At 31.0% G+C, this 18,211-nt stretch overlaps 1 protein-coding gene across 5 annotated transcripts in view; it reads left to right on the top strand.

The window, feature by feature from the left end:
- The window catches only part of TMEM161B (transmembrane protein 161B), a 63,277-nt gene extending 46,202 nt beyond the window's left edge, over positions 1–17,075 (top strand). For 3 of the 5 annotated variants that reach the window (XM_006913205.2, XM_015590511.2, XM_025047746.1), the window contains 7 exons: positions 5,235–5,386; positions 5,909–5,969; positions 6,466–6,606; positions 9,210–9,323; positions 13,236–13,410; positions 14,610–14,706; positions 15,801–17,075. In XM_006913205.2, coding sequence (XP_006913267.1) covers positions 5,235–5,386; positions 5,909–5,969; positions 6,466–6,606; positions 9,210–9,323; positions 13,236–13,410; positions 14,610–14,706; positions 15,801–16,078 — 1,018 coding nt within the window. In that variant the 3' untranslated portion in view covers positions 16,079–17,075. The remainder of the gene's footprint in view (positions 1–5,234; positions 5,387–5,908; positions 5,970–6,465; positions 6,607–9,209; positions 9,324–13,235; positions 13,411–14,609; positions 14,707–15,800) is intronic. The other 2 variants (XM_025047748.1, XM_025047747.1) reach the window with 1 other exon arrangement.
- Positions 17,076–18,211: the final 1,136 nt, after the last annotated feature.

Below are 18,211 nucleotides of genomic sequence, written 5' to 3'. Positions count from 1 at the left end.
TAGAAGGGGAAAATATCTCATTTACTTGAAAATCGTGGACAATTTATGAAGAAAGAACAGATTTAAAGGAAATAATTTAGAAAAATTTTATTTTGAAAACTCTAGTATTTTAGGCATAGTTTCTCTATGTGAATAAATTGTTAATAAGCATATTTATGGGATTAGAGCATAAAAGGATTTTGTTTATTCCAAACAATTTGTTGTAGAGATATTAGAGAAATTTAATAAGTAGCTCAATAAGAAATTTTATTACTGTCTTACCTAGTACAGAAAGAAGGTCTCTATAAGTGATCTCAAAATAAGGTTATTACAATTGTCAGCGAGGAACTCCAAATAGGATAGGATACCATAAGTGTGGTTAGTTCTTTCTCTCAGGAAGCCAGATTTATATTCTGATATTTCTGATGCTAACAAAAGTCTGTCTTAGGAGATTTTTGTTTAGTCTACTACCATGTACTACTATTTGGGCTTATTATATATAAATGGAAAAAAATACATGTTGCTCTAAAAGTTTGGTAGAACAACAGTTGAGTTTTGAGTTGAAACATGATGATGATTGTACGAAATAGAGTCCCAAAATAGACTTGAATTGGTTCAGCAAATCTATGCTTAACTCAACTTGACCAGGAACAAATTGGTAGGCACTGGGTATTGCTGGAAAATACCCAGTGCCTTTGTGGGGAGAATATAACTCTGGTTAGAAAAGCTGCCTGTTTACTTCTGTATAAAACAGACTAAATACTTGTTCTATTCTGGGTGTAATATCGGATCTTTGCCAGTGATGGACTAGATTATATTGAAATCTTAACATTTTGTAATAGTATTTAACAAGCATGGGAAACATTTCTAACAGGTGGTTTATTATTAATCATCATTAACATTCATTATATTTTAATTCATGGGATGTGGAAATAATAGTGCATGAGATTGAAAAGGTTAGTAAAACAAACATAAGTACTTTTATACTGCGAATTTGTAATTTAAGATCTGTTAAACTCCAGGGCGTAATGAACTTTTTTCTAGAGTGGTGGGTTCATTGTAGATGAAAACTATTAAAATCTAGATTGACTTTTCTAAAATGTTAGACAAAAAAGTACTAAAAGTGGTGTATGAAAAACTAAGTGTCCCCTAACCTATCCCCTTGCCACTTCTGATACTTTTTAGCTGTTTATTCTGGTTTTCAAAAATCTTCATATTTTTAAATACAGTGCTTATACCACTGATTCATCAATTATGGCGAGGATTTTTCTTTCTTAAGCTGCCATCCTTTGTGCCTCTCAGATTACATTTTTATGGAAAAGGCTAAAAGATTTAAACACAATTAAGAATTATATCCAAGTAAAATTAATAACTTTTTAAAATTGCATAGTTTTAAAAATAATTGTTTAATAGACTAATATGTATATGGGAAGTTAGAAAGTTTAAACATAGTCTTAACTTTGTAGTTTTTCTTTGTTAATTGAACTACTAAATAAATCATAATGCAAATTTAAACTACAATGTTTTTATTTCCTTTTTAATTTGAAAACTATTCCAAGAATTTAGATTATGCAAAATGGTTTAGGTTAATGCTTTGTAACCTCTTTTTCTGCCTGCACACACAGCTGGCTCCTGTCATTACAATCCTTCATTAACAACAATATATTCTCACCTAGGTTAATGGGATTGATTTGCACTAATGGTGGAGCAGGTCCTGCCTTTATCGCCTTGCACTAGAGACAAGTAACTATCAGAATCCTATCCTGGATTCATAGTCTTCATAAATTTTTTCCTTTGGAAATTGTGTAATTTTAAAATTGGAAAGTCTTTTTACATTAAAGCAGCTGTAGACTACTATTATTTGTCTTAGACACGAGGGCAAAAATGTAAAAACTCTGAAATTAATTATATTCTTATAAAAAAGAAAAAAGTGGTAGCTTGAACATGATTAAATTGTGGAAAAGTTTTAAAATATTCACATTCCATCTTAAAATGACATGGAAACTACATGTGCTTTGTTAAACCCCCATTAATAGTTTTGATTGAACTTGATATCCTATTAATTCGACAGTCCTATTTACGCTTAATATTACAAAATCATGCCAGCTTTTGCAGTGATGCAGTATACTCTTATTGCTTATAAATGACTTAGAAGTTATTTGGCAAAATAAGACAATTGACAAATATATTTAGGGAAAACTTATACAATAAAGTTCAGAATATTATTGAGGATTTATTTTTCTTGTTATAAAAATAATTTAGCCTCTCCTTTCCCTTAATGTTCAATATCATAGAAAAACTGACATCTGTTATTATATGGATTAGCCTTTTTACTTCAGTAGAGTTTCAGATTTCCATATTGTGCTGTAACCAGAGTACTGCAGAGTTAAACTGAGCAAGATAACTTTGTGTTAAGGTGGTGAATATTTGATGGGGGTCATAATTGTAAACCAATGGCATTTTTTTATTAGTCTTATTTCTTACATTAAAGAAGTAATTTGTTCAAATACTTGACCATTTTATATATATGTGTATGTATATATATGTAACTTGAGTTATGAATATAAGAAGACATTAAGAGTGAAAGTAACACATCTAGTAAATGTATTCAGAAGGTGTATACTGAAGCTCTATATATGTATTTCTAGATATATGTAGCCTAGAGCATATATTCTGTAATTATAGCAAATAGAAGACATGCAGAGGTATTTTTTATCAAAAACTTCAGAGGTTATATCTAGCTTTTCATTATCTGGTTTTGTCTTGTCTTAGAAGCAAATCAGGTACTTTTATAGAATGTAGCATTATAAGTAATATCATTATAATAGTCTATAAAGGAATATATTAAACAGTCAAAACTAATTCCTTGTACAGCAGATTTTAGAGAGTACCTCCAACTTACATGTAGATTGTATTCTAAAATGCTTGGAAATAAAATAATCTTTTTTTACAGAAATAAATGACCCCCCTCCTCCTGCCAAGATTAGCCCATGAAAGTTCATTTGGTCTGTAGTATACAAGACCATAATTTTTTCAAGGAACATAATAATACTGCTAATAAGTAATTAGGAAAACAAATTTGAGAAAGTATCTTGAATCATAGTATTTGAGCAAAATAAGAGAGATTTTTGTGAAAGGGAGCTTATTTAGCTAGAGTAGAATTAACAGATGAGAACAGTGAAAAGCAAGAAAGGGATGATACTGAAAAATGAGATGCTTGACTGAAGGAAGTTAGTAAAGATACTTGCCATCACACACTGTTCTGGGGGCCTGGTTGCCCCAGGAATAGGTTGGTAAAGATGAGCTATTTCTATGCACTGTATTTTTTTTTTTTTTTGACATTTCAAAGGGGAAACTATTCATAATAAGCCTTAGGAAAACAAAGCCTTAGCCTTTATAAAACCCAGAAAATCCTTTAAATTTATAACTATGGGTGGTAAATAACTTGTATTTGTTATTACCAACAATAAAAACAGCTTTTAGTCTAAAACCTTTTGTATATTGTTTTCTACTTAGAGTATATTATCCCAGGGAAACTTTTGATATCATACTTCAAAAGGTCTATTTACCATTAAGGTATAGAATTAGCACTATTTCAGCTCACCTAAACTATTGTGTAAAACATTTCTATGGCAAAATTTATTCATCAGTTGTTTGAGTACCTACTATGTGCCAGGCATTTCCTGGTCCTCTAACTACAGTGAACAAAAGACGAATCCTTGATACCATGGAGTTTATAGTATTGCAGAGGTGTGTTCCATTTTTAAGTTCCATTTGAAAGATGCCAAAAAGTCATCTATCTATCTTTATTACCTTCAAGTTGGCTAACTTAGGGCAGGTGCCTGTAGCTAGAGCCACCAGGACAATACATTTATATCCAGTATCCTAGTTAATATCCTAATAATAAAAAATGAGTAATAACATTATTAAACCCTTTTAAATAGGGCGACAAAAGACAGCTTTTTTTTAAGGAGTATGGATGAGAGTCCTTATCCTTGACCAACCATTCCTGAATAAGAATTCCTCTGATTGTTAGAACGTTTGAACTATTTACTTCTGTCATGGCAGCTCTATTTTTAAAAGGTTTCATGTGTGACTGCTAAACAGCCATGTAACTTAGCTGTGATATACAGTTTTGTAGAGATAGTATAATAAGTTATTAAGTGAACAGACCCTGAATTCAGACTGCCTAGATTTAAATTCTAATGGCCTCAATTCTAGCTGTGTGATCTTGGGCAAGTTACTTAACTTCTCTGTGCCACAGTTTTTTAAAATCTATAAAGTAATGATAATAGCTGGCTAATGTGAGACTGAAATGAGTTAATTGGTAATGCGTAGTACTTGGCAAGTACTAAATGACAGCTGTTATTATTTTTCATGCTTGCTATATAGTTTATGTAAAAGTTGCTTTCCTAGATTTGTTTTTGCCGAGAACCCTATTTTGTTTGGTGGATTTATGTTTTCAAGGAGAACAATTCAATACAGTGGAAATCTGGGTTCTAGTTTAGATCATCCACTGATTTGCTCTTGATTTGATCAGTTTGTGAGGAGTTCGGCTAAAATTATGTTTAATGTTTTCATATAAAATTAAAATATTTTAATTTTTAATAGATCAGCATGTCAAACCTTTGACTGTTTTTTTGTACTCAACTGGAACTTATTTCTCTACAGGTTTTTGTTTAATCATACCGTGAAATGGTGATCCCAGATACTTAGTTTTTATACCACAATTTACCAGTGGCTATTAGTAATTCTCAAGTTTTGAGTTGTTGAATGATTTATGGATGATTCTTATGATTCGTGTGCATTTGTATTTAATTCTAAATATAAACTACCTGACAGACATGCCCAACAAAAGATAGTTCCCTAATATAACCTCCACCTTGGCTTTTCATGTCACCAAGAACCTATTTTATAAAATTATTTTAATGACCTTCTAATAAAATTTGAGTCAGAAAAACTAGAAATACATTCATTTCTAATTACAGCTTAATGAGGGTATGTGCATTTTTCATTAATTATAAATATTATAAACTTCACTTAGATTTGCTTCATTTTTATGTCCTATGTCCTGGAAGACTTTAGATTTTCATGAGTTTTTCACTTTCTTCCAATGGCTACCTTGTAGATAAACATGTTGTAGAATCAAAATAAATGTAGTTAGATTTTATTGGAGTTCAATTCCTGTAAAGATGGTTGTGTTTAACTCCCATAAAGTTATTTGTGGTTTTTTTCCTGAACTTTTCCTTCTGCAGCAAAGTTCTATTTTCATTAACCACACACTATTTTAAAGTAAAAGATGGTGGTGAAAGATCAGTCTGTGTTACCTTTGGATTTTTTTTCTTCGTGAAAGCAATGGCAGTCTTGATTGTAACAGAAAATTATCTGGAATTTGGACTTGAAACAGGTAATAATTTCATACAACTATAAAAATCAGTTTTCCTTTATCTAGTGTTAATATTTTTGACTTCAATATTTAAGTAAGTTTTATATCTGATAAGTTTTTAAAATTAGGTTTGAAGCGCATGTTCTGTAATGTTCTAAATAATTAACCTTTATTATTAAGATCCTCCTTTTTTCTTTTAGATGTTTTTTTGTTAACTTTTTCCAGAAATATTGCTCCCTCTCCATTTTTCCTTACAGTTAAAGAAATTTCTGTAATGCTAAAGTTTACTCACATAGATAAGAATGCAAATCTTAATGCAAATTTTATGCACACTCATGGAATATACAAATATCAAAGGAGTGTTTTCAAAGACTATTCCTGCTAATAACCAAATTTTATTGCATTATGGCATACTAATTAGCACATGAAAGAGCTAAACTAGTCACTTTAAAATTTAAGATGCTCTGTTTTCCAGCGTTTTATTTCCAAAGATAGATCCTGTATTTTACTCCTGTGATAAGAGTAATTTTTTTTCCCCTACAGGGTTTACAAATTTTTCAGACAGTGCGATGCAGTTTCTTGAAAAGCAAGGTTTAGAATCTCAGTAAGTTTTTTTTAATATTAAGCATGATTTAAATTTAAATTTTTTTCTATTTTTAGTAAAATAGCATTTGTTATTAAGTAGTTCTTTATTTTTAATCAGTGAAAGGAGTTTTTTTTCCAAATAGAACTGTCATTTTTAGAAATATTCTTACTCGTAATTTTTACATTTGTATATAGAATTCTTTCATAGAATTCTTGCTTGGATTTAATTTAGTTCCTCTGCCACCAGAGATTAAAATTAAATTTATATCTGAGTGATATATCAAATTCTGTGTTAATATGTAGGTTGGATTGTTACAAATGTGGCTAAAGAATGCCTGGTTTACTGTACAGTTCACCAAAACCCATTATAGGTAATTGAATAAGAACAGTCAGTTTGTAGACATTTACGTTGTACTATTGTTATTGCGGTTTTTAAAGTAATTGATTAGAAGAAAGGAAATTCCTATAAAGTTAACTCTAAAAATTTATCAGCTTTTTAAAAATTTTATTTTTAGGAGTCCTGTTTCAAAACTTACTTTCAAATTTTTCCTGGCTATTTTCTGTTCACTCATTGGGGCTTTTTTGACATTTCCTGGATTACGGCTGGCTCAAATGCATCTGGATGCCCTGAATTTGGCAACAGAAAAAATTACACAGTAAGCGGAAAATGTACATAAGCACATGCAGATAAATATATGTTTTCCATCTTAATGAAGGTATATTATTGTAATGAAATCATAAATTGTTGTGTTGAAAATTAATGAATAATCGTTTAATGTCACACTGCTTTCTCTTTGCACTATAAGCGAGTTTCTTTTATTCATTTAAAATTTTAAGTCCTGTGTTCAGAAAATACAACATCAATTACAAAATCGTTTTACTTGTTAAAATGGAAAAAAATCAATATTTTAGTTCTTTTTAACTCAGGTGAATTTTATGATATTGTAATCTCTACACTGAACTAAGCATCTATATAAATTTCCTTAAAGCAGAACATCTTAATTAAAATATTTTATTTAAATTTTATATAAATTTATTTAAATTGATACTTTTATTGAAAATATTTTAAAATTTTTTTGAGAGTGAAATCTGTATACAGCAGATATATTTGTAAGACTCATTAAAATATACATTGTTTTATTTGGGGATTGCTAATACCGTATAATATCAAATATAGATTACTTTTAACTATTAAATTTTTAGTTTTCAAATAGAAAAAAAGTATATATATACACATATAGTTCAAAGCCCATTTACTATATTCTTTGTGGTCATCACAGATATTTTTCTGTTGCCGTAGACACCTTGGTAGAGTATCTCCAACTCATATCTAGACTCAAATTCCCATCTCATCTTTTTGTTTTGCAGTTAAGCTCAAGTTGAGAATAGTCCTTTTTGATACATGTATTTATAGTCATTAAGTTTCTCTTAGTGATTTCTGTCCTTTAAAATGCCATACCTTAATGATACCGATTCTCTAATCTTACGTTCTTATCTCTCTTACCTAAGTCATTTTCCTTTATTTTAATTTTGACCGTCTTATTTTTTCCTTACCTCCATTTTTTTTTTTACATATGCTTTATGTGTGTATTTACTTATTCTCACCTCCCAGTACACTCCATCCCTCTTTTTCTCCTCTTACTCAGCATGCTCGTGGCTACATTTTGCCTCCCTCCTACCATCTTCTCTAATGGCTTCTTTTAAAACAAAACCTGTTTCTCACTCCTCCTCTCTACACACACTTCAGTCCTTTAACCCCAGTGTTATGATTTAAATAAGCTGAAAGGGTGGGTGGAGGGGAGCCCTGCACCAGCTACTGAAACCGCTGTGGGCTGCTCCTCAATACTAGAGTGTTCCCTAGCAACACTGCGTATCTAATACTGCTGCTTTCTTCCTTGTACCCGATGGTTTACCCAGCCTATGAAATGAAAGAATTACTTTATAAAAACATTTAAAACATTTAGTGGCGGTTTGGGGTGGGGTAGAGCCACATTTTAGTGTCCTCTTCGTAAAACTTGGCTATTTTAAGGTTTTTCCCCTTGGGGATTTTGAGTTTTATTTTATTGTATTGTATTTTGTTGTATTTTACAGTATTTTATTTTACTGTAGCTCCCATTGTGTTGTTGCACTCTGCCTTGATACAGGGGTATGGGCAAGCTAGTTCTCTTGTGGGAGTAGCATGACTGTCACAAAGAGCAGCATTCTGTGGCCAGGCACTAATATTTACTTTAATGCCAGAACTTAGAACCACAGTTCCACCTATCCCTGTCAGGTGTTCATGGTTTCTTGACCCAGCCTCTTGTTTCCTCACATAGATTACTATCATTTGCATTGAAATGATATTTTAAGGGTGGTGTGTGTTTAAAACCCTTCATCATGGTTGATAATGAAAGTACTTGGTAATAAAATAATCTGAAAAATTTCTCTTTTTTCTAAAATAAGAAAAATCACTACTAGTCATACGTCTCTGTAGGGTACAAACTTGGGACAAGAGTTAACGATGTTATAGCTCATACCTAAAACCTTTTGCTATATTAGGTATATTGCTTTGTTAGGAGTAATGTAAATTTCCTTGGTTTGTAAAGGGTAGGAAAATTAATTTCCAGTATGTTTATATTCAAGAAGATACAAAAATATGTGAACCACTTATGATTTAGCAATGTAATTAAAACAATATATATGATCATTATATATTGGAAGGTTCCTGAGTTATAAGTTGTTGCAATAGGTTCCACTTGCTACACACCTCCTAGGATAATGGACCTTGCTAATTACTGTCTCTTATTTATAAATAATGAGGCATTTTGTTTCAGTTACAAGAAAAAGTATCAAAAGATAACTCCTGTATACTGAGAATCCATTGGATTGATTGACTGTGAAAAGTTAGAGAATCGTTTAAGTACCTGTGTGTTAAATCAGGGAGATACAGGACATTGTTAAAGAACACTAGAATTGAATTGAACAGATTTAAAGTTTAGTGCTAGATCTGCCTCTAACCTGAAATATTGCTATGAGCAAGTCGTTTAACCTTCCTGGATCTAAATGTTCTCATCTGAAAAATTAAGATAATGAAGTATTTTTTCAAGGGGTCAAATCAGTGTTAAGTGATAATGAAAATATAAAATAATGATACAGTAGTACCTTAAATATAGAATAACTGAAAATAAGTTTTCATATTCGTTTTGTAGTCCCAAGTTTATGTAGTTTATTAGTGTATTTTGTTTCTGGATTTTTATGTTTATTTCTTACATACTTTCAGAACATTACTTCATATCAACTTCTTGGCACCTTTATTTATGGTTCTGCTCTGGGTAAAACCAATCACCAAAGACTACATTATGAACCCACCATTGGGTAAAGAAAGTGTCCCATTGTAAGTATGGGTATTTGAGGGCTAATTTTTGTTTCATTATGTAATCTGAACTGTTTCCAAAATGTTATATAGTGTATATAAGTTTTTCAAGGAGAATATCAGGACACTGTATTTTTAAAATATTAATAAAAGTGCTAAAAGATGTGTCATAAAATTGAAGCTTCAGGTCATCATTTAATCTTCTGTGATCTTCATTAATAAATGTGAATGATTATTACCCTGCATTAATATTATCTTATACACTTGCAAGTTTCTCACTTACTGAACAGTTGTTAGCTGTTATCTGACATTTTTCTACTGTCATTGTACCTATTTTTAAGATACTTTGTGCATTTTTTATTTTTTAATTGTGAAAATTATGGAGGAATAAATAAGTATAAATGGAAAGTCACATATGAAGCCCCTATAATAGTTATTAACATCTCCCATATTTGCTTCATCCTGTTTTTGTTTTGTATTTGGATGTAGTTTTTCAAATAAATTAGAGGCATAACATTTTCACTCCTAATTACTTTAGTATGCAATTCTAAAAAATGACATTTTCCTACATAGCAATATTATACACCTATCAAAATTAAAAAATAATGCCTTAACATTATTATCTAATATTAGATCATATTTCCCCGTTAAGCAACTATATTTTAACAAAAGAAGATGGTAAGGAAACATAGAAACAATTTTTTAAAAGGCATTAATAACTATATGTTAAGTCATTAGCCTTGTGGAACTATGTTAGAGTAATAGAAAAATTCAGACAGAGCTGGTTTAAACCCCATTTCTGATCTTCACTAAAACTGTCACTTGAAGAAAATTATTTCACTTTCCTGAGCCTCTGTTTCCCCATCTGGAAAATGAAGATAATAGTATCTACTTCACCAAGTTATCATTGGAATTAAATGAAAGAACATATGTAATGTAACCAGCTGGAAGTAAGTGCTTAATAAATGTTCCTTTCACTGCTTTGCCTTATCAAATTTTAAATAGAAAACCTGACTAGTCATTGACTCCACAGTATAAAATACATAGTTTTACATTATATTTTTCTTTTAGATTCTGATACAAATTTGTCTTGGAGTATATAATCAGTGATGACCATGACTTTTTTTTTTTTTTGAGTTAGTCTTATCGAACTAGGGAAGTATTTATAGAAGTTGTAATATTTTTTCTCCACACAAGTATGCTTTAATGTTAATTTTAACTTGACAGATTCACTAAATGTTTAAAAGTATATCCTAAGGATCTTAGAGTTATAGACAAAATCTCAGAGAAACTTCTAACTCATGTCTTTGATATTGAAAGCATTCCCAGTCCTTCTATGAAGCTTTGTCATAGCAGTTGGATTTTATGCTCCTATAATTATGTTCTCTGACTTTATATTTGCCTTAGTTTAATTAGAAAAACAAGGTAACCCAGTATTTATGATGTATTCATCATACATCAGTTATTATGTATCAGGTATTGATACTTTACATTTTTTATATGTTTATTCTTATAGTAATTCTGTTTGTGATTACAGTTCTCATTTTATAGATGAAATAACAGACTCAGAAATTAAATGATTTGGCTAAGGTTATTCAGTCAGATTTGGAATATATAAAGCATTTGGTAGTTATACCAATATTCATTTCTCATTTTCAGCTTTACTAAACTTTGTGCAGATTAGTAGCAATTAGTACAAATTCCTACACTTAAAGGAAATGGGGATAAGGAATTCTTTCACTTGGGTATATATTAAATTATAGGAAAATTTTTATTGTGTATGAAGACCTAGAACCCTCTTCCTATAGCTTTGTTTCCTTTGTCCTATCTCCATTTTTGACCTGTTTCATAAGCAATTCCAACACAATTACAGCCTTGTCTCTGCTTCACCTTAATCTTTGTCAGACCATTACGTTGTGATTTTTATTTTTTGTTTAAAATTCGAAGTATATGTGGTAAATTGAGAAAGAATGTTGCCCTAATCAAAGAGAATGAGCTGAAGGAGGAAACGAGTGGCATTCTTCATATGTAACATGGACTAAATGGTTATAGTGCAGTTTCAACCCAGAAATATATTTTAATCCATCCATGTGTTCTGATTTAGCATCAAAATAATAAAATGTGGGTAAACAGAGTCAGTGTGTACTCATGACCTCATAAGAAGAAAACCAAAGGAAAACATATATGGTGAAACCTAGAATGGCTTCAGGACTTTGGAGAAATGTCTTCTGCCTATTCTGTACCTATGCATTTTATCCCAGCTCAGCCTTCCTGAGATACCCCATCAAATCAATTTCAAGATATTTATAAAGTTAGTTAAATAATCTGAATAAGAAGGTACAGTTTAATGACTATTATTCTAAATCCTGAACTGCTCAAAATTGAGCAATATTTTTTGATACACTGCTTTATTCCATTGCCTCCATTCCTATTATCTAGCACCCTCACAACCTATGGAATAGCTGTCTTCAAGATGCTACCAGTCAGGCCTCCTTGTTGCACAACTCCACGAAGCACAGTTAGTTGTCTGTAGGCCTCCTGGAAAGTTTCAAGGCTGTGGATGGCCTTGGCATCTTGTGTACTATCTCACGTGACTGTCTCCTTACACTCATTGTTCAATATAGTTGAAATGTGTGGATAAAAAGTTATGCCTTTATCTTTCCTAGGCAACAGTTCTTTTCCATTGGAATTTTTATATCCATGTGCACTCATGACTTTGTAAAAAGGAAACCAAGAGAGCCTACACATAATAAAGCCTTTGTTCCATCCCCATTTCTGACCTCCATTTCATAAATAGTTCAAACAAAAGTGTACACTTCTACATCTTCCTCTCTGCCTTTTCTGTTTCCTGTACTGTTCAACTTTATTGCCCCAGGCAACTTCTATATTTTAGTTCCTTTCCTAGGTACTTAAAACTGGACAGAAGGAAGAGGTGATAATGAAACTGTTTGGAGGAGGAGTGTTATAAGGTGTTTTATCTTTTCCCATTTGTTTTTCTTTATAGCCATATATTTTACCCTCAAGGTCTTAGAAATTTGAGGGAGACCCTTGTCTTCCTATTCTGGCAGATCACTCCACACATTTCAACAGTCATATATTAAGTACCTGGTATGTGCTAGAAAGTAGACTAGATGCCAAGCATGGTCTAGTCATTACTTTCAAATTACTCACAATGTGACTTTATCAAAGCAGAAACTATGGTCCTTTAAAAACATTAAACCCCAAAAGGACATCAGAAATTCTCTTCTTTCTAAAGTCCTTTAAGGAGCCTTCACCAGTAGTCTAGTTTCTGAAAAAAATGTTCTAAGGATGCATTTCATGTGGAGTCCTTACCTTAGCCTTGACTGATTGCTCAGAAATTGAGCCAGCTTCAGCACATAGCAGGTTAAGTGACTTGTTGGAGAGAAATCTGAGGCCTCTGCTTTCTTCATAATATATCAGAATCTTGATTTTTTTTCCAGTCATCTCAGTCAGGAACTCAGCAGATTGAAAGAGCCTATGCAAATATATATATAATCAGACAAAACTCTAGCCAGTAATAGATGGGTCATTGACTAGAGAGTTCCACAGGCAGTCTCCTGTTTCTTCTGATTTCCAGTTTAAGAGCATCCACATCTCTTCATTCCTCAGCCAGTTTTTTCCCCCCATGGAAAAGGGTAAATGAAAACAAAGGATCTCAAGTACTGCTCTACTTTTTTCTTCTAGATATCTGTTACTACTTTACTGTCATGATACATTTACTTATCTGGTTCTGTTATGCAAGTGAAAGTATTATATTGTTAAGTCTATGATGGTGGGATACTTTTGCTTTACATCTCCAACTCTAGCTAAGTACAGGTTCCCTATATTATATGGTGAACATTAACATATATAACTAGCATGTTAGAATATTTTGGTCTTTGAGAGCACCATGTCAACTTTTTTGCTCTGTAGAATGACAGAAGCTACATTCGATACTCTGCGACTCTGGATAATAATCCTATTGTGTGCTTTGAGATTGGCCATGATGCGTAGTCACCTGCAAGCTTATTTAAACTTAGCCCAGAAATGTGTGGATCAGATGAAGAAAGAAGCAGGGCGAATAAGTACGGTTGAGCTACAGAAAATGGTAAGTTTTAAACTAGTTAAAATGAAAAATAGCAAATACTGTGTGTTACTAGAAAAAAATTTGGTTTTCTTTAATAATCATTTTATTTCATAGTATTCTTATTGTAAATAAATAGGATAATTTTAAACAGACAGAACCCAAAGAGACCTTGATCTGATTTTGGTGCTAAATGAAGAAAATAGGGTCTCAGTTCCTCTCCCTACCATAAGTGTTTTAAGTATCATACAGTTGGGTGGTCCAAAGCTGTGATATGTCTACTGTTACTAAAATGAGACCCCCCTAATTGATTTGAAAAACATTACAACCTATTGTTTAGCCTTTATGAATTAAAGGGTAAGAAATATTAGTTTCAGTGACTTTTAAGATTATTCTAAGTATTGAACATGAAATGTAAATATTTAACTTAATGAGGATTAAGTTAAATATAATGGAGTTTAAGAAGCTAGAAGAACTAAAAGTATTATTTGAGTGGGCTTAGTAGGTACTACAGAGCTCATGATTGATGTAAATTCCTTTAGGAATCTGTGGAACATAGAGGAGTAACTCAGTTGTAAATTGTTAAGAATTCAGTTAAATATTTAACATTATAATGTAATGGACTGGACCTATAACCTGATCATGTTTTTTTTCTTAGAGAATTGGATTGAGTCCTGTTTTTGACTCACACATTTATAGGTCAGGAGTGTTGATCAAGATTCAAACAACTTTTCTGTTTTTCTTTTTGTATATTTTCATACTCTATACATTGACCTCAGTAAATATATTCATATGGGTTAATAATTTAATGTTTTTATTTTCGAGGGGTTTATGCTCATATATGACTGCCAGTTATTGTTTTTAGTTTGATGTTTTAGGTATCTCTTAGAGATTTTAGCATTTTGTTTTATATTTGAAATGTAAGTGAATATATACCATTTGACTTTTAGTGGTTATTTTGTTCAATTTATATTAATCACTTAATTATTTTTAAGGTATCTATTTTAATATTTTCACATTTTAAAAAACTTATCTTCAAACCGAGCCTTCTGAAATCAGTTTAGGAACATTTATAATGAAATGCAAACTTATTACCATTTAGCTTCCTTAGCAGGAAAAGATTACTTGTCTCTTAAGAAATTAAGTTTGATAATTATATGAAAGTTTAAATCACTCATAACATGTCAGCCATATTAGACACTTAAGAATGTTGTTGGTTGCAGGTGGCTCGAGTCTTTTATTACCTTTGTGTCATTGCACTGCAGTATGTGGCACCTCTGGTAATGCTTCTTCATACAACTCTGCTTTTAAAAACACTAGGTAGGTTTTATTTTCTACCTGTAATTAATAATGCTTTTTGTTACCTACAAAGAAATATGCCTCTTAAAATTGTTTCTCTTCATAAAAGTTTTAAAAGGAAACATGGGAGACTTTAGCTGTAAAAATTGATTCCTAATGTTATGTTTTACTTATAAGAATTATTTACTAGAGATTAATTTCCAAATTTATTGAATAACTTGAGTGAGCACTGTTGATCTTAGCCATTTTGTGTTGTAAAGGGATTTAAGATTTTGTTAGTGTTTAACATTTAAATTATTACAAGGTTCTTGTAAACTTATATGAATTATAGAATCCTTTGGTGAAAATTTATATTGAAAAAATAAAGATTTCTCCATGGAGGAACAAAGTTCTTCTATAAGTGTGTTCACTAAGCTGTCAAGTCCCTGTGTGGTGTCATTCAAGAACTGTCATTTATGGTATTGATCATTTCCCTTGGTGCCAATGTGAGGGTTTAAGAAGCTAAAGGAACTAAAAGTATTCTTTAGGTGGGTTTAGTAAGTACCATAGAGCTGATGATAGATGTAAATGTCCTTTAGGAATCTATGGAACATAAAGGAGTAGCTCAGTTGTATATTGTGTGACTCATATCCTATCCAACATTGGAAAGTATATGATGAAAAATTTTCTAGAAGCTATTAATAGTCTTTCACATTGAAATCGTAGTTAGTTTCTGAGGAAGAAATTTATTCTGTTATTCTAAGGGAGAAAAGAATTCTAAGAAGTTATTGAGTCTGTCTTTGTCACTCCAGTAGAGGTAGTTGATTCATGCATTATACAAGGAACAAATTGTTTTTATTTTACCAGATTTTATTAAAATCTGGTAGTTATTAAAAGTAAATTAGACTTGTAGCTTTTGTGCGTGCTTTTACTAATAAAGCCAGATTATAGCCTGGTCAAATTAAGTGCTTTTTTTAACAAGTATATAGAAAGATTATTATTTTATTTTATTTTTTAACAAACGCTAAATTTCTTATTCTTAACTTCAAATATGAGTTAAAGAATTTAATTTTTTTAAATAAAAAGCTTTGGAATTAGTTAACCTTCAAGTCTTATTTGTGTCTTGAATTTTCCAGGTAATCATTCCTGGGGCATTTATCCAGAATCTTTCTCTACCTTGCCAGTGGATACTAGTCTACCTTCCAATTCTGTTTACTCAGACTTACCCTCTGCTGATGGGAAGATGAAGGTAACTGTTACACAAATAACAGTGGCGCTGAGCAGCTTAAAAAACATTTTCACTCCTCTGCTTTTTCGAGGACTTTTATCTTTTCTGACCTGGTGGATTGCCGCTTGTCTCTTTTCTACAAGCCTTTTTGGGCTTTTCTATCACCAGTATCTCACTGTGGCATGAATCTCAGTTACAAAAAAGGATATCCAAGTCATGCTATGGATTCAAATATTTGTGCCCTTGAAGGGCTGACAAAAACCAGAAGAAAGCAAATACAAAGAAAAAAATATATATTGGAATATCCTATTTGAGATACTTCCTCTGTATTCTCAGGGTGAATTAATGGTATAACATGTAAAATTACAGAATCGATTGTTAAGTGCTATACTGTGGCATTGGGATTTTAGCTCCTTGTATTAACTGATGTGAGAGGACTATCTACAAGTGTAATACTTCTGATTACCTTGGTTTACAGAAACCTGCAACAGTCTTTGAAACTTTTCAAATAACTCTAGTTATTGATTGATTTCCCTTAGTGGTATTAAGGTACTGTTAATATTTGTATGGCTGCCTGTACAACAATCTTCAAACTGAGCCATGTTTTAGAGGGGGGAAAGGAGCTAAAGTCGCTTCTGTTGGTAATGTGTTAGTCACTCTTCAAACAACAACAACAAATCCAACAGAAATGAAACAATAGCTACTGTATATTACAGTAAAGAAAGCTGCATAGTAATTTTAAATTTAATAGATGTACATGCTTAATATCTGTAAGTATTGTTGCTTGAGAATAACAAGAGTATTGTTTTTAAATGTATTTTATTCACCTTGAGGGAATCTTTCAAAATGATTGGCTATATGAACATTTGAAATCTTGCTGTTAGGTTTGGGCCTCCCATATTTTATGATTCTAAATAGTTCTTTTTAATAATCTAAAAATATTTATCAATATTGATCAGACTTTTAAAAAGTCACTTTGTACTCCTGCTGACTACCTTTATGTATTGTATATATTATATATTAAATATATAATATATTGAGATTATAAAAGATGAAAATATTGAATTCTTATAATATTTTAAGTTGCTGAATGTATGTATGTTAAAACATTATTGAATGAGATGTGTTTGTATCTAGAAATTTTCTTTTTGGAATGAGATTAAAATGCATTTTTGAAAGTTCATTAGAGCAAGCAATTTATTTGTGTTGCCTGTGTGACAGCAGTTATATTTTATAAATAGTTGATTTCACTCAAATAAAAAATTTTTTTCTGTCATTTTCAAAAATTAGAATCTTTCCCACTCTCAACAAGCCTACAGGAATCACTTAAATCTGTATTAATTAGAACTTGTATTACATTTGTAGTGTCTAGAATTGGAAATATTAAATGTTTATTTTATAGTCCAGAAATTGCGATAATTTGAAAATTTTAAATGACATTTTAAAAAAATAGTAATATTCTTCATGCTTTTTACATCTAAACTCAAAACGAAGGGTTAGAGTTATAGATTGATGAGATAAACAGGTCTTTTTTTTTTTTAAACAAATTGTAGTTTATAAATAAATATTCTTCCATATAACTGTATTTAGAAACTATATTATGTGTCAGTGCTTTCGTTACTATTGAAAGCAATTGTGAAACTTCTTTTAGAATTACTTTCAAGGCTTGTGGTTCACTTTCATTTGAATCATCTCAGTACAGCAAATTCCTGTCTTTTAGTGTAGATTATATATTTTAGGAATAGCTGATATTTTAAGTCTGAATAATAAGTGCTTAAGTTGGGTAACACTGTCTGGTTGAAATGAATTGTGAGTTTAGCCTAATGATACTATGTGTATATCCAAAAGAAGTATTCCAAGTATACCTTGAGATAATCAGCATCACTAAAATAAGGATCTTATAACAAGATTACAGCAAAGTATGATATTTATTTTATATGTGAAAGCTCTTATGTTGGACTTGAAAAGAATCTCACCTGGTATTTATAATTATTCTTATTAAAGAACTACATTTTAAAAATTACATTAAAGCTATTTTGAGTTTCAAAGATTATACAGTGGATTTATGTGGGGGGAAAAAGACATAGAATTTATTATTGGGTGGATGGAATAACATGTATTTCTAAAATACTATTGATTTATTCTTTTTAAACTTGAATTCTCCCTGAGTATACTGAACTTACACAAGCTGCACATTAATTTAAGTACTGGATTTTTTTTTTTTTTTTATCCTTTCAAAGCAAATTTGAAGAGAATGATGGTTATAACTACTAACTGCTTTATTTATGCATCTTGTCTTTGTACCAAGAATTATGCATC

Source organism: Pteropus alecto, unplaced genomic scaffold, assembly GCF_000325575.1.
Source record: "Pteropus alecto unplaced genomic scaffold, ASM32557v1 scaffold20, whole genome shotgun sequence".
NCBI lineage: Eukaryota > Metazoa > Chordata > Mammalia > Chiroptera > Pteropodidae > Pteropus > Pteropus alecto.
This window is presented reverse-complemented; position numbering and strand designations above follow the sequence as displayed.